The sequence below is a fragment of the Lutra lutra genome, chromosome 10 (genome assembly GCF_902655055.1).
Source record: "Lutra lutra chromosome 10, mLutLut1.2, whole genome shotgun sequence".
Lineage (NCBI taxonomy): Eukaryota > Metazoa > Chordata > Mammalia > Carnivora > Mustelidae > Lutra > Lutra lutra.
Genome location: NC_062287.1, coordinates 110,508,853 through 110,525,520, shown reverse-complemented (window position 1 = coordinate 110,525,520; position 16,668 = coordinate 110,508,853). Strand labels below are relative to the sequence as shown.

At 54.6% G+C, this 16,668-nt stretch overlaps 1 protein-coding gene and 2 long non-coding RNA genes across 3 annotated transcripts; all 3 read right to left on the bottom strand.

The window, feature by feature from the left end:
* Positions 1 to 7,724: 7,724 nt before the first annotated feature.
* Positions 7,725 to 11,119, bottom strand: LOC125078889 (uncharacterized). Its single transcript, XR_007120999.1, has 2 exons — positions 10,940 to 11,119; positions 7,725 to 10,687 (listed from the first exon to the last, which is right to left on the bottom strand). It is a non-coding gene; the product is annotated as an uncharacterized LOC125078889 (long non-coding RNA).
* A 54-nt stretch (positions 11,120 to 11,173) lies between these two features.
* On the bottom strand, positions 11,174 to 11,433 carry SMIM38 (small integral membrane protein 38). The gene has a single exon (XM_047692963.1). The coding sequence runs from the start codon at positions 11,372 to 11,374 to the stop codon at positions 11,219 to 11,221; it is 156 nt and encodes a 51-aa protein (XP_047548919.1). The 5' UTR covers positions 11,375 to 11,433; the 3' UTR covers positions 11,174 to 11,218.
* Positions 11,434 to 11,944: 511 nt separating this feature from the next.
* On the bottom strand, positions 11,945 to 13,505 carry LOC125079387 (uncharacterized). The gene is made up of 3 exons (XR_007121106.1): positions 13,312 to 13,505; positions 12,544 to 12,642; positions 11,945 to 12,232 (listed from the first exon to the last, which is right to left on the bottom strand). It is a non-coding gene; the product is annotated as an uncharacterized LOC125079387 (long non-coding RNA).
* Between the last annotated feature and the right edge of the window lie 3,163 nt (positions 13,506 to 16,668).

The following is a 16,668-nucleotide window of genomic DNA, read 5'->3' as shown; positions in this document are numbered from 1 at the left end:
AAGTCACAGGATATGAAATCAATGCACAAAAACCAGTTGCATTTCTATACACTAACAATAAGGCAGAAGGAAGAGAAATCAAGAAGTCCATCCTATTTACAATTGCACCAAAAACCATAAGATCCCTAGGAATAAACCTACCCAAAGAGGCGAAGGACATGTGCTCTGAAAACTCCAGAACTCTATGAAAGAAATTGAGGAAGACACAGAGAAGTGGAAAAACATTTCACATCATGGATTGGGAGAACAAACATTGTTAACGTATCTCCCAATAATTTTGAGGTAAAGTGGGCTAAGGACATATTTACTGTCCCTAAGGAGCAGTGTGTTTCCTCCAAGGACCATATAAACTTGAAAGCTTTCCTTTCCCTGCTTACTTTGGCCACAAGGAATTTGCAACTCAGCCATCACAACCTTGGAGGATGTCGTGGGCAGCATACGTGTTTCGTATCCCAAACTCGTCCCCAGATTCACCCTCCCTATTGAATGCCTATTTTCCCTCCATCCTGACTTTTTATTTTTAGGTATCTGTTACTCTTCTAGAGCAAGCTCTTTCTGCAAATTCCTGGGAGCTGATGATGGACAGTCAGGCCAGTCTGTATCTGGGGGATTTCCTTCCCCTCCACACTGGTCCCTGGCCAGTCTATGGGGAAGGAGTGGGCTGACATATACAAAATCAGGGGCTGCTGAGACCACAATCAGACAGCTGTCCACACTGCCGTGGTGAGCACTCACCCGGTAATCTGGGAGGATAAAGACAGCCAGGATGCTTCTGTGGTCATCTTGAGGAACCTGCTATAGGCTATGGTAAGACCATCTGCCCAGCTGTCCATCGACAGGAACCCCTGAGCAGCGGGAGATGGCTCACTCAGGCCCAAGACCTCAGGGCATCAAGGGAATGCATCTCAACTGCCCCAGCCCCCACTGGTTCCCGGACTGGACAAGCCAGCCCACCTTGACTTGAGCACTCCTGTGAGCAGAAGGCTTTTGCCAAATGCAGATTTCAGAACAATCCATCCTTGAGACCTCAAAGAGGGTGTGACATGTCCTTAGCACCTCCTGGCTCTGAGCTGTCAGGGCTCACTCACAAATGAGAAACTTGAACACGGTGAGTCTATTGTGAGGGTGTAGCAGTTAGGATATGCACAAAGCTGTGTGACAAAGAGCCCCCAGTACAATGGTACATGCAAGATGTAAGTTCATCTCTCTCATTCCTGGCAGCCTGGAGTTCGAGGGTCGTCCACGGCGGGCCAGAGGCTCCATGCCATGGGGCTGTCCAAGGAGCTGGGTTCCTCCTCTGTGTTGTTCCTCCATGACCAAGGACATCAGCCTCCTCTCCTTTGTCCCCATTGGTTTATGATCTAGCCTGACAGGGAGAAGAAGCAAGGGCAGGAGAACACCTCCCTTCCCAGGATGTGGCTGACAGCAGTATGCATCCCTTCCTCCCACAAACTGTGGACCACAACTCAATCCCATGGCCACACCTGCCACAGGAGAGCCAAGCAAATGGCCTCCAGCTGGGCGACTCTGTGCTCAGCTAAGCCTCAGGGGGTTCTGACACTAAGAGGACCGAGGGGGCAATGACTTGACCCTATGGGAAAATTAGGAGGCTCTCCTGCCAAGCATACCCATACCTGCAGGGGCCGGCAGGTGGCCCCGCTGCTCTTGCTCTTTGTTCTGCCCTGGGGTGGCTCCAGCCAGCCCCCAGCCCCCTGAATTCACAAGGAGAGAAGCGGGTACCAGTCACTTCAGCCACGCATGGGCCCCAGGTCCAGGGAATCACAGCCAAGCTCCCAAGGACTCTCCCACCCACTGCATTCGGGCCCGCGGTGGCCCCGGCCTCATTCCACACTGTGGCGGTACCTGTCCCTCCTTGCTCCCTGTGGGCACCCCGGTCTCTGAGTAGTTTCACTGGGGCCCCCTCCTGACTTGGGATTGACCAGAGAAGACTGAACTGCAGTTCCGTGGCTGCCCACTAAGTGACGACCCTCAGGCACCAGCCCCATTTCCCAGTCCCATTCAGGCTGCAGAAGGGTGACCATGGTGACAGCTGGGGACAGTTCTAGCCATTCCATCAGACAGGGCCAGGAGAGCCACACTTCTCACGAATACGGGGCTCTCGTCACCTCTCACCCTCAGCATCATGGCTTCGGCCAGATTCTTGGGACGCCCAGAAAAGTCCCACCCAAACATCAACGCAGGCTCCCCCAGCGAAGCTCCTGGGCCTTCCCAGATCCTGGCACGGACGGGATCTTTGTGCACAGGCTCTGCTTGACGGGCTTCCTGGGGGACGGCCATCCTGTCCCCTTCTTCCAGACAGGAATCTGGTCCCCAGTGAGGTTAAAGCATTGTGCCCAGGTCACGCGGGTAGGAAGAGAGGATGTGCTGTTCAAACCCAGAGGGCTCCCCCTCCGCCCTACTTCTCTTCCTCCTCTCCCCCTCATCCTCTCCCTCCCTCCTCCTCCTCCACTGAGGACAAGTGGGCAGTTCTTCAACATTTGCTCACACTCTGCACACACTTTCCCGGTGACCATCGCAGGGCTCTCTCCTGAAGCCTGGGGCAAAGAGAGTGACCCAAGTCCTATCCCTGCGGTCTCCAAGAACCCGGCCCTTTCCCTCACCACTTCTCCAGTCCAGGCCCCCTGACCTGTGCCCAGGCCTCTGAGCAGTCTCCTCACCACTAGAATCCCTCTATCCTTTGGTCCATTGGTCTCCTTGTTCTCAGGGACCATTCCCAAGCACAGATCCAGGAGTGTCTCTTGAAAGCTCCCTCTTGCCAGGATGATAAAGTCCAAACTCCTAGGTGAACGTCAAAGCCCTAACAGCTTGAACCCATCTCACCATTGCACATCTTTATCCCCTCCTCTATGCACCCAGCAGCCAGACTAGTGGATCTCAAACTTCAGAGAGCTGGTGTATTACCCCGTGGCTTGTTAATTGGGTTCCTAGGCCCCGCTCAGAGATTCAAAGACAGTGGGTCTGGGGGCCCAGGAATGTGCCTGTGTAACCAGGTGGTCTGGGAAGTCCTCCTGAGGGTCCTCAGTGTGCCATGAGCATTCCAGCATCAGGGCCCTTGCTCATGCTATCTCTCCTGCCTGGAACACCATTCCCCCCATCTGCCCATCAGAGCCCCCAAGTCCTATCTCTGGTGACACCTCCTCCAGGAAGCCTTCTGCAGATCCTGAGAGAGAGTTAATGCCCCTTCCCCCATGCATATCTCTGAGCACTCTGCCCCTCCCTTATAGCCCGTAGACCACCTGCCTGATGTGGGTGCTCTTTACACAACTTCCTTTCCCCACTACCCCAGGGACTGTACAGGTGCTAATACCAGGGGTGGGTGTGAACGGGGGTAGGTGGGGGGAATAGGAGCCCTGACAACCTGTGCAGTGGAGGCTCCCGGCCCTCCCTGCACCACCGGACTCCTGGGGGGTCCCTCAGCAGACACATCTGGCTTAAAAAGGAAATATGCTCTTTCATGGCTTCAGTCTTTTTATTTTTAGAACGGGTGACTCATCTCCACCAGGGGCTCTGCGCCTGCTCTCGGGGGAGCTCGCCGTGACTGAGCGCCTGTGCCCTGGCCAAGTGGGGCTTGGGGGAGAGGGGCAGGGGGCCACGCTGTCCCGCAGCACCCTGGGGCCAATGTCCAGCTGAGAGGTGAGGTAGTCGCCCCCCCATCCACCTGCCCCTCCAAAATATCTAGTCTCAGGATGCCCGGGACACCAGAAGGGGCAGCTGGGCAGAGGGTGTCCTATGTCACGTCCCGTCTGTGGAATGAAGTCAGGACCAGTGAGCCGTTTCTAGAGGTCTCCGCTCCCCATCCTGTCCCCATGCAGAATGTCCACAGAGGCAACCCAGGTGTCCCTGCACCAGCCTGGCTGGGTCCTCCTCAATGACCCTCGTCCGGGGGAAAGAGCTGGGTGCCAAGTCCCTGGGGCAGTAGAAAGAGCCAGTTCCCACGCAGCATGGCCTCATGGGGGATGGAGGGAGCATTTCTAGTGATGACATTAGTGCACAGACTGTGCGGCCACCCCCTCCGCCCGCCTCCCCCGCACTCCAGGCATCCCTCCCCCACTCACCCCTGTCCCTCACACACAAATGCAGACCCTCCCTGAGCCCCTCCAGACCCTCACCTCGTGGATTTGAACTAGCCATGTTTTTTCAATATGTACAACCCAGTTGTTTCTTTACTTCTTTCTTTAAAAAAAAAAAATGCACATTATAGAAAAAATAGAAACCCCACAGAAGCTGATACGTAGGGACAGAATAGGACAGAACGTGGGATGGGAGAAGGTATGTGTGTTTTCTTGAAAGCTCGCAGAACAGCCCCAGCTGAGAGCGAGAAGCTGGTACCACGGGCTGCTCTTGCGGAAGGAGGGGGGTCGCTGGGGGAGGCAGAAAACAGGCCGGCTTTTCTGGGGATCCCGTTCTGTGGTTTTCAGGGTGGGCGGGAGCAGAAAAGGAAGGTGCAGGAGTCAGGAACATCCCCAAGGCCACCCTCACTTTTGACCTCAATTACGAGTCCGAGAGTCCTGAAGCCACCTGAGGTTCACTACTCCTTAGAAGGACTCCGGGCTCACCGGAGGCGCTGTGCTCACCATGGGGGTTTTTACTGTAGCAAAAGGATATAAATCAAAATCAGCCAAGGACAGAGGGGCGAATGCGCAGAGTCCAGATAGAGTCTATGCACCAAGCTTCTGGTCGCCCTCTCCTTGCGGGGTCACCGACAGTATCAGCTCCATCCCACAAGGACGTGTGACCCACACAGCATATCACCAGCCAGGAAGGTCCCCCCAGCATGAGCTCTGGTGTGCAGGTTTTGTCGGGCTGGACCCCCTAAGACACAGTTGACCACCCACGTATCAAGCCTTCGGTCCCCAGCCCCTCTTGGAGACCAGCTGGAAACAAAGCCCCTGTAACAAATCCCACTGTTAGACTGTCCCAAGTGGCCCAAGGTCCCAGGTACAGGGATCAGGCAGAACATTCCAAGGGCCTAAGACCCCCCTTCCAGGGCAAAGAGCAGAACTCTCTGGGTAGTTTAATTCATTACTACCCAGAACTTCATACAAACGGGATGACTAACCATCCCAGTGCGCCCGGGACGTTCCTGATTTTAGGACGGCAGATGTGTCACAGGGAACCCCCAATCCCAAGCACATGCCTCAGTCCCATGACAATTAGCCACCCTACATGTGAGCACCCTCCACCCTCCCAAAAAAGGTAGTGGCTTTGCTCTGTGCAGTCTTGGCTAAGCTGCAGTGACATTTGCCAGAGCGCACTCCGGAGGTCTGAGTGGGGCGCCAGACTCCTTCTGCCTGTCCCGGGGCATCAGAGTAGGAAGTGAGAGACAGACAGGGTCGGGTCTGTCCTCGAGGGTCAGGTGTGACCCTCTCCACGGCCCCTCTCCTCCCCCGCCAACCCCCTCATTCCCAAGGTCTCCCACCTCCAGGGACTCTGTAGGACTCAAAGCATACCCCAAAACCTACAGAAGGGAACAACTTGACCTTCCAAGCATCTGACACATCTCTTATGAAGTTTGCTCACAGGTGCCCTGTTCTGCACATTGCTCTTACAAATGGGATCTTTTTTGCCAATGTATCCCCATATAGACCTGCCTGCTGTAGGTGGTTTCTCCATAGGGACTTGGGTCCACCCACTTTCCTGAAGGGTTAACCCTGTGCCATCATTCTCAGGGGAGGCTCTTCTGCTTTTCCAAAGAAGCCATCCATCTCACTGTGACTAATGTGAGGCTGTCCTTCTCTTCCCCAGCATCCCTCCCTCTCTGTACTTCCTCTTTCCCAATCATTCAGGCTACGCCTCACCCCAGAACCCCATCCAGCAGCACCTTCCTCTCCACCAGTCGAGAGGTGACCCTGACGGTGACTTTGACAGTGACACTGCAGGCACTACCCCACCCGTCCTGAGGCTACCTTCCCTATTAAGAGAGAACTACCTTTTCAGGTTAAAACATATCAATATATTACCTATTTCTTCTGCTTTATGATGAGTTTTGTTTGGATATTGGATGTGAATTTTATCCAAATACCTTGGAAATAAATCTAAGAGAATTATGAAGCTATTTTTCTCTTTGGAGCAATTAGTATGGGAAATAATATTAACTGATTTTCTAGAATTCAACCATCCTTGCATTTCTGGAACCCACCCCACTTGGTCGTGATGTTTTATCCCCCTGATGTGATGCTTAATGCAGTGATTTGATGCTTAATGCAATGATTTTTGCATCATTATTCCTAAGTGACATCAACATGCATTTCTTCTTTCCATGCTATCTTCACTGGATTTTGGCATCAAGGAGATGATGACTACACAAAAAAATTGGAAGCTTTCCTTCTTGTAGGAGCTAAGAGCAGTGTAAATGGTATGAGTATTTCGTGGGGTAGCAGTCCTCCTTTGAAACATTCTGGGTCTTTATGCCTTCTTGTCTTAAAGGAGGCATTGTGTGTGGTCTCAGCCTCCCAATAACCAAGGTTGTGGTTAGAATGGCCCCTGTGGTTCTGTGATTGCAAGACAACCAACAGGAAACTGGAAAAAATGAAGGTTTAGAGGTAGAAAGTACACAGCACACCTGGGGACACACAGCAAGGGCACAGCTAGAGAGACAGAGAGCACATGAGCCTGGGGTTCTGCTTTTATTCAGGTCAAGGGTGGGACCCTAGGGTTTCAGGAGCTTACTCTTTACTGGTAAATTTGAAACATAAGAATGTGGTTGACTTTTGTTTCCCTTCCCCCCTCAAAAATACCACTGAACTATATATACACTGAAAAATGGTTAAGATGTGGGAGAGGGTGTCTGAGTGGCTCAATCAGTCAGTTAACTGTTCAACTCTTGATTTTGGTTCAGGTCATGATCTCAGGGTCATGATATCAGGCCCCGAGTCAGGCTCTGTGTTGGGCCTGGAGTCTGCTTGAGATTCTCTCTCTCCCTCTGCCCCACTCCCTGCTCATGCTCACACTCTCTCACTCTTTCTCTCTTAAAAAAAAAAATGATTAAGATGTTAAATTTTACATTGTGTGTATTTTTTTTTTAATTTGACAGAAATCACAAGTAGGCAGAGAGGCAGGCAGAGAGAAAGAGGAGGAAGCAGGCTCCCCGCTGAGCAGAGAGCCCGATGCGGGACTCGATCCCCGGACCTGAGATCCTGACCTGAGCTGAAGGCAGAGACTTAACCCACTGAGCCACCCAGGCTCCCTACATCGTGTGTATTTTAACACAATGTTTAAAAAGAAAAGGGAAATCCAAAAGAAATGTTATTTTAAAAAATCCAGGACTCGGGGACATTTGTTAATTCTATCACTTAATTATTACACTAATTCCCTCTCTTACCCTTACTTATCTGTCTTCTGTGTTTCTTAGCTTGTCTTTTGTTCTTTTTTAAATTTATTGAGCCATATACTTAATTCATCAATTTTTCTTTCTCCCTTATTTGTTCTTCTAAGTATTTTAAGGCAATGAATTTTCCCATAAGAACAGCTTTAGCTGCATCTTATAAGCTCTGGTGTGTAGTACTTACATTAGCAGTTCAAACCATCCTCAAGAAAGCCCTCTTCTGCGTTCCTATAACACGGAGTGCATTTGCCCACCAGGGCACTTTCTCTACATTACGCAATTCTGGCACAAAGCTTTGTGATATAAAAATGTGAGTTGCAAATGTGCTTATAAATTTTCCAGGAGCAACATTAAAACACATTAGAAGAAACAGGTGAAATTAATTTTAGTATTTTATTTAACCCAATTGTGTCCAAAATATTATCATTTCAATGCATAATCAAAACAATGATCAAAACAATGTTACTAATGAGATTATACAATATTTTTTGGTACCAAGCCTTCAAAATCTGGTGTGTATTTTACACTGATGGTATATCTTAATTTGCACCTGCCACATTTTTAGCCCTAACTAGCCATCTGCCTAAGTGCAGATCTAATATCTACTTACAGGTCTCTCTGTCCACTTCTGAGCTCCCAGTCTGCAAGCTGCCTGAGGGCAGACACTGTTTTATACACTGTATCTATGCTGTCTCTCACACTGTGAGCACTCCACTCTGTGATGTTTACCAAGTAGAGGACTACATTTCCCTCTCCATTTATCCACCCGCTAGCCATCACCACCATTCACTTATCCATCAGCTGTTCCCCAGGTCTGTGCCTTTTGCTCACTGCGGACCAAGGAGCATCACCATGCTTCTCTCAGAAGGAACGTGTCTGGCTCAGCCTCAGACTTTCTTACTGGTATGAATTCTTAGGAGCCCCAAGAAGCCAGTCTGACTCCAGGTTGGAACTGCAAAAGACAGGTGAGTTCAGCTACTATCCCTGCAGAGCAGACAAGGGCAAAGCTGGCACATAAGGGTACCACAAAAGTCACCCAAATACCCAAAATAGGTCCCAAATAAAGACAATTACAAATAAAGGCAAAGGACCAGTGACAGAGATTGCCAGCTGCCTACCTCATATCCATTTAGCCTTCCTTTATAACCGAAACCTGACACTATCTAGGGTAACAGCGAGCCCCACTAACAAACTCCATTTCTCAACTTCCTCTGCATCTCAGGATGCCATGTGACGTGCTTCTGGTTGATGAGATGTACAAATAAGGGTTTTACATATCAAGGGAGTGCCTCTTCCCCCTCCATCACCCTATTTTTCTCTTCCTGCCTGGAACTCATTCAGAATGCCTGGAGTAGCAGCAGCCTTCTTGTGACCATGAAGACCACAGCAGTGTGGGAAGGACGGCAGAAGAAAAATATGGAACGGTTTCAGTCCTCAGTAATAGCATTGAACTGCCGTGCCGTGGCCCAGGAATGACAAAAGCCAGACTTCTTGCAACATGAGGAAAGACGAATGAAGGAGGGAAAAGTTTGTCTTCTTGAAGTCGCTACTGACCCGGCTGTTACTCGCAGCCAGATGCAGTGCCTGCCTGGTTATCAGGCCAGGGCCCAGCCTCTCATTCACTCAGATGCCCTGCTTGAGAGCTCGCTCATTCGGAGCCAGGAATACACCAGATGGAGGGCTGGGGCATGAGTGCAGAGAACTGCACAAATCAGATTTTGTCAGTTGTGAACTAAGAAACCAATGTAAACTGGCTTAAGAGGGAAAAAAAAAAAAAGAAATATATTGACAAGTTTAAGTGGAAAGGGACTCAACACTGGCAGAATCTGGCCTTCTTCTGGGGTCCTGTGTTGGCAGCAGCCTCCTGCTTCTGTCTTCTCTACCAGACAACCCCAAAGGAAGGGGTTGCAGCGAGAGCCCCAGAATTCTGGCCCACTGGACCAAATGGTGAAGCTCAAATACGCCTGGGGGTGCCGTTCCATGCATCCACGTGCACACACAGATGGCAGGTGGCTGATGGGCAGGCCAGCCACTGGAGACGCGTTAGAAGGTTGTGTGAACTGAGTTCTCCTCCACCGGAGCAGGGGCGGGGCCCGCTCTGCCCGAGACGGAAGGGTCTCCCAGGACATGGAACTTCCAGTTTTAAAACTGGGGCAGTCCTAGGCCAACCAGGACGGTGGGCCACCCTCCTTGGGTATAGGACCGTGGCGACAACTGTGATTCTTCTTTGAGAGATCGGTGAAATCGTGCACGATCATTTTAAAGAGAACTGAACATTTTCCTTAAGAACAGGAGAACACTTCCTCCCCTAATCCTGCATTCAGGTTCTTGACATAGTGAGGACACAAGTTCTGCTGGGCCACTGGGCAATACAGTGGCCCAGGGTACAGCCACCTCCCCCCCACCCCCAGCCCTGGATGAATCCATGCATGGTAACCCCACCCTGTGCAGGCTTCCCAGACTGTCCTCCATAAGAAAACATCCTCATCTACAAACTGTCCTCCAAGACGCCCCACCACCCAAAGTCTCTGAGGCCGGTCGGTCCCACCCCCAGAAGGTCACTGCTTCAGCCGACTGGCTCCCCCGTCCCTGCGATTAGCTCAGGTATGGCAGGTCCTTCAGGAGTGAGACAAGATCTTCACCGTGTCGGTGAGCTCATCGGCTCCCACCACATCCCTGGCTCAGGCCCCTCATCCCTCTGCCAGGATGCCGAGAGGCTAGGTGGGCGGTTCCTGGCCAGGGCTCCCTGAGTCTGCTTGCCCAGCTCAGCGACACCTTCTCCTTAAGACTCGGCTCTGACCAAAGTGCCCAGTCCTTGTAGGAAAGCACAGAGCAACTGGGCCCCAGCCTCCTGGGACATCTTGTCCCTGCCTGTGCTTCTTGGTCTTGGGGTGGCTTGGCCATCGTGCTTGCTAGAATCTGCAGGGCGATTAGAATCTGCCGCCAGGGTGAGAAGCACCAGCTACCACCCTCCTTAGGCGGGGTGTGACCATGACCGGGAGGTGGGCGGCAGGGAGGAGCCGGACTCTTGGCGCACATCAAGTGTCCCGCCTGTCTGCCTTCGGAGCAGCCGCTCAGCCACACACTTAAAAGCACAAAGGAAGAGAGGGCCCTGGGTTTCTGGCTTCTCTTCTCCACTGTCCTCCACATGTCCCACCGCGTGCAGAATATGGGGGGCTTGCCCCCCACCCCACCCCTTCTCCAACCCTCCTCATACCCTTCTGAGGGAGGCAGGGATTACTGTGCCCATTTTAGAGATGGAGAAAGAGAGTTGATACACAGTCAGCCGGAGCTGGGCTTGAGCTCAGGTGTCACAAGTCTGTGCTGAGACCCTCCAGGGGTCTGCTTAAGGAAAAACAAAGGCCCTTGTCTAAACTTCTATTATCCCACCCGGGGTGGGGAGGGGGGGATGGGGCTGGAGGGTGTAAAAGGAAGCTGAGACACAGGCACCCTCTGGCAGCGGAGCTCCCTTGTGATGAGGCCACCTCTGTCCTCCCCTCCCAACCCCCAATCCTCTGGCTCATCCCCACCTCGTTTGTCAAACATACACGCATAAAGAACTGGAGGCAGAGCGAGTTTTAAGGCAAGACCCACCCTCAGGATCACTCACTCCAACGGCAGACCCCAGAACCTTGGACAGACCCGCCGCGGTGGCCCCTCTATCCTGGCATGGAAGGTGGGCAGTGACCAGGACAGCCCAAGTCAGTCGGGTGGGACCCCGTCCTCTGCCTTGTGGGTGGGATGCAGGAGTGGTTTGCCTGCCCTGCACCGCCCTCCCCACACCTCAGGACAGGGCGCCTCTGGGACAGGGTCCTCCGGTTGGGGGGGGACCCGCACATGCGTGGCGCTGAGAGCCGGCGTCCTGCCGGGCCCCTAGTCCTCCTTGGGCTTGCGCCGCTGCCGCCGCGCCAGCTTATAGTCAATGTAGGTGCCGAGGCAGGACCAGAGAAGGAAGCGCGCCAGCAGGATGAGGACCAGCAGGACCATCAGCGGGTCGGAGCCCAGGCTTCCCCCGAGCCACGAGGCCATGCCCAGGCCGCGCGGTCCGGCGCCGGGCCCAGCCCTGGGGTGCGGAGGGGCCGGGGGGAGCACGGGGTAGGTCGGGGAGGGGGGATCCCAGGCCCGGGCCGCGCGAGGGGTGCAGCCTGCTCCCGCCGGGGGCTGGCCGGGGCGGCCTCGCCCCAACCCCGGGCCTCCCTGGCGGGTGCGAGGCCGGATGGCGAGGCTCGCGGCCTCCGCGGTCAAGAGGCCCGGGCGCCATTCACGCGGCGCGCGGCCCCGGGGCCGACAATGGGCGCATTGTGGAGCGGCCGGGCCGGGAGGCCGCGCGCGCCCCCCTCTCCGCGGGCGCCCGGCTCGCCAGCGCTGACGTCACCCCCCGGCGGCTCCCGCGGCAGCTGCGGGGCGAGGCCGGCCACCTTCTCCGGCGCTTTCAGCCGCCCGCGCCCGCGCTTCCGGCGCGCACACAATCGGGCCCTTTCTCTGCCCAATTAGCTATCACTCGGCGGCGGCGGCGGGGCAGGGCTGGGGCGGGCGGGAAGGAGGGGGCGCGCGGGGACGGGGAGGGCAGCGGCGGGCGGGATCGGAGCCCGCGGGGCGGGGGGCGCGCGCTCCCAGCAGCGCCCGACCCCGCGGGGTCCCCTCTCGCCCTCGCGGTGACCTTCGGCCTCCCGGCGGGGCCCACCCCAGCCTCGCTGGTGACGCGGGGCCGGGCCTCCGCCTCTCCGGGCGCAGACCCCTCCCGGGAAAGCGGGGCAGATGGCTCAGGTCCGATCCGAAGGGCCCGGCGTGCGGATCCAGGGAGCGGCGTGGGCAAGGGGCGCGAGGTCGTTGACTGTCCCCACTGCAGCCGGAGTGGACGTCCTCAGAAATGTCCCCACACCGTTTCTGAAATGACAGCATCCGCCCGCCCTTGTGGGTCTGCCACACACGCACCCGTACACACAGACACACATGCACGCTCGAGCACAGATGTGTACCCCCGCGCACACCTGCGCGGCCTCTGCACGCCCCCCACCCCCCACCGCTGGCCTTTCCTGAACATGCTTTCCTGGGAGAAAAGACAGTTGGGTCGCCTCCTCCAGCTCCAACGCTATGGCCTCATAACACAAAGGGGCCCCCGTTGGGGCTCAGAGGGCCAGGCAGGGAGGATCCAAGTCTCTGAAAGCCCGGCGCTGGGGATCCCAGCCCGTCCTCACCTGGGAAATGGTCCAGCCACAGGTACGGCAACAGAAGAAGGCTCAGGGGCCTCCAGGAGTGCCGGCCACCTGAAGCCAGTTCCTGAATTTCTTCTTTACCTACAAAATGAGAATATGCTCCTGTCAGCCTTTCCAGAAGGTTCTATTTAAGGACTAAATGCAAAGGCTTTGACGAGGAGCACAACCTAAGACTCGCAGAGGGTAGAGTGGAAGCATTCGCTTGTGGTTTTCATGATGATAATCCCAGGAACATGTGCCAGGCGCTCACCCTGGGCCAGACCCACCATGAGTCCCCCTGGCATTCCTCCATCAACGCTCACCCCTACAAGCTCACACACCACCCGACTGAAAGTGCACTGGGCCCATCTTTGCTTTCTGGGTGGCAAATGTCTTTTTCTGCCTCCGTCCACGGAGGGAGCCGCAAGCCGGTGGGTCTAGCCTGGTGACCCAGCGCATTTGCTGACCATGACTCTTACAAGTGACCTTAAGCTCTGGGCTTGTACACCTTGTGCAGAGGTTTGAAGATCACGTCAAACTCACGTGAGAACTCAGTGGGAGCCCAGTGGGGAAGCAGTAATCACACAGAGCATTCCTGAAGATGTGGCTGCTTGATAAGGGCTTCCGAGTGTTCCAGATGATTCCTCCGGGCTGTGTGGGAGGCGCCTTCCCGGACCCACCCATCTACATCTGGAGCAAGGTCCCAAGGGGAAGCAGCCATGAACTTGGGGAGGGAAAAGAGGCTGGCTCCCGAGTGGGCACTTTGCTTACCTGAGTGGTCAGCCTACCCAGGTCAGAATCCTGGGCCAGCTGGAGGGGCGAGCACGCGCCAGAGAGCCCGTCCTCCGCCTCCTGCTGCGCAGCTCCCAACCCAGCCAATGGGGACAAGGTGGCCTTGGGTAAATCTCCCTGTTTGCCAAGCATACCATGGGACACGAAAAGTCAACAGCGCCCTCATCACATGGCATCCATGTGTCCAGACTCCTTAAGATCACAGCGGCTCCCCTCCTACCCCCACTCTTCCTGCACAGAGGGCCCCGGCCCCAGAGTCAGCGAGACCTAGGTCAGCACGCCCTTCAGGAGAGGAAGTGAATGTCCCCGTCCCCTGGACAATGTCATGGCCATGTCCAGTGCTGACTTCTCCTGAGAAGGTTCTGCCTAATGCGCAGGTGCAGCAGACCTTAGACCTTAGCAAGGTGGCCATCAGCCCCAAGGAGAAAATAACCCTGGGACCCTTGACCCATCTCTGTGCCCCCGACCCCTGGCTTCAACGTCCATTTGCTCCAAACACAATTCTCCTCCGGGATACATGCTTGGCTGTGGGGGCCACCCAGTACCGAGACCCAGAACAAACACAGAGGGGGTTTCATGCCCAGGACCGACTAGCTGGGTGGTGGGGGGGAGGGCGGTGAACGTCCAGGTCCTCCGCAGGTCAGGGCAAACTCAAAGGCCAAAAGTAGGCCCCACAATTCCACTCCAGATCACCGTGAACCTGGGACTGTGCCCAAAGTCACACCTTTTCCCAGCTTCTCCCCTTCCTACTGCCCTCCTCCCCCTCCCCCCAGAACTCATGTTTCTTCCAGCGTACCACCTCTTAAAGCCCCTGGCCCGAATGCAAACTGTGACAAAGATAACAACTGTCCCCATCAAAGGGAGTCAGAGTTTTCCACGATGCACAGAGCTGAGCAGGAGAGGCTCTAGCCGGGAGCCCTAAGGACAGATTGAGGACCCAGGATAAGTCAGAGCAAAGAGCCAAGGGGTCTTCCTACACCCAGATGGCCAACTGTTGAAAAAACATCAGGCAAATCCTCCCTCATTGTTCCCTAAGAGAATGCCAGGTGAGCCCTTTCTAAGGTGAAGTCCGAGGAGGGCGGCTAGGGAGGGAGGCACAGCCCACCGCCCACCCTGGACCAGCTGTCGCTGCGGGTGGCGGCATCCGAACCAGCCCCGAGAGCCCCATCGGAGCTGCCGGGTCTCCTGGGGCTGCTCTGCAGTGCTCTGGCCCTCAGCTTCCTCCTCTGCAAAAGGGGGCAATCGCCCTTCCCCCTGTCAGCAAGCCGGGGATGAGTGTACTTTGCAGGACTTTGTGTTCAAAGGCCACAAGGAGTTGGTGGACTTCAGTGTAGGGACTCCAGGGCAGGAGTCGGCGAGGGAAGCTGGGTCCTTTCACCCAGGACCCTGTCTCCCTGGTTTGGGTTGGTTGGCTGCTTTCGGTTTCCGCTTCCGTCGTGGCCCTGGACGTCTCTGCAGTCTTTGATTTGGGCATGTGAGCTCTCGCCAGATCCCCAGAGTCTTTGCACCGTCCCAGGCACCTAGAAGGTGCTCGGTAGGAAGGTGCGTGCATCGGGGCCAAGAACCCAAAGTAAAGGAAGCGTGCGTTTCCATGAGACCGGATTCTGCCCACACTATAAAACCACCAGCCACAACCGTGCTAGAGTGAGGCTTACTGAAAATCATCATTATTTTTTCTTTTTCAATAGGCAGACATGCTCGCTATTACAAAAAATAAACAAGCAAACATTACAGAAATATGTGAGTTAAGAGAGAATGAAGGTCAAGACAGGCACACGTTGCTGGAGAAACGAGGAGCAGTGTAGACGGGGGGTTAGCACCCTTGGAAGGTTTGTGTCTGAATTACTTCTTCCCCTGATAATATTGCAGCTCAAAACCCAGCCTGTGTGCGTGCAGGGGGGCGGGGAGGGGGGCATTGAAGTCAACAGAACGTGCATTTCAAACTGGGTTTCCACTAAAACGCTCCCGACGCACAGACGGGCGAAAATTAATTTTCTTTCTTCCTGCCCCACAAAAGCAGATTAAAATCCCAAACAGTGGGACGAGTGGGGGAAAGTGGAGAGCTTCCTCCCCGAGGGAGACCCCTTCACGGGCCGGCTTCTCCCCCAGCCAGCTGACGCATTCCGCTGCGAGCAGAAAGCCGGACCCAGGAGAATGCACTTGAGAAAAATTACACCGCGGCCCTTGCAACAGTTGAAAGCTGGTATGTAACTTTGCTCGAGGTGATCAAACAGCTAGTCAAGGACGCTGTCAGGAACAGAATGAAATTCCAAATAAATTAGCCATGTCCAAGGAGCCAATACAACACCGGATTAAGGCGCACAAAGAAAACACAATTTATTCAGCCCTACCTTGTCAGAATTCTTAATAACCTCGCTCCCTCTTTCTCACCTCGGGCTGAGCCCCCCGGACAGAAAGGGACAAAGCGAACCCCACTCGGGATGTGGGGCCGCACGTCTGTGCGTGCACGGTGGGGGCCCGCGGTGGAGGTGGGTGTGGCGTGTTCGTGGAACTGTGCTCCCGTGCACGTTCCGTGCACGACCAGACGCGTCGTGCAGAGGAGGGGAGCTGTCGCCGGGCCGGGAGCGGCTCGCTCACGTCTGAATGAGAGTTCATACATGAGAATACGGGACGGGGGGGGCCGGAGGGAGGAATATTAACCATTTCTGCTTAACCCTTCGGGGTGTGGGAGGGAGAGGCGTCCCGCCGGCCTCTCCGGAGACAGCTTGTTGGGGGGGGGGGCGTCTCTATTCCAACATCGTTTCGTGATTTAAGGCAACTAGTGGGTGAGAGGTAACCACAGCCCCGTGCAAAGACTCACTGTCCTTCGATACGATTCATTAATACCTTCAACAGTGCTAAAAACAATACCGGGTGTTTTGTTTTTTTTTTCTTTTTTTTATCAATGAACCCAGACGGCTTTCACACGCGGACTAAAGCTCTTTGAAAGAGTTAACGTCAGAAGTTCCCCGGCTTGGGAGGAGGCATCTTTGAAGGCTCTGTGGGGATGTATCTGCTTTGCCTAAAGACCTCAGAGAGCCGGGGGCCCTTTCTTCTTCACAAGGAGGCGGGGAGGGGGGGGGTAGGGTTGCAGAGGGAGGGGGTTTGCTTTGCAGCACAGAGGACTTTCCAAAAGATAAAACGGCAGGAATTTGGAGGGGAGCTGGGAGGAAGTGATCCTCCGTTAGTCTGAGCCGGCATGTCAAGATGCTTGAGAAATACACAAAATAAAGATTTTTCCCAGAGATGGGAGATAAGAAAAAAAAAAAGGAGATGACCTAATGGTATCACTTTTTTTTTTTTTCACAGATGAAAAAAATGTAGTGAGTAGGGGGG

Bases quoted from the DNA above. Each gene is read 5' to 3' on its own strand.
- SMIM38 (XM_047692963.1), bottom strand. From the start codon at position 11,374: ATGGCCTCGTGGCTCGGGGGAAGCCTGGGCTCCGACCCGCTGATGGTC.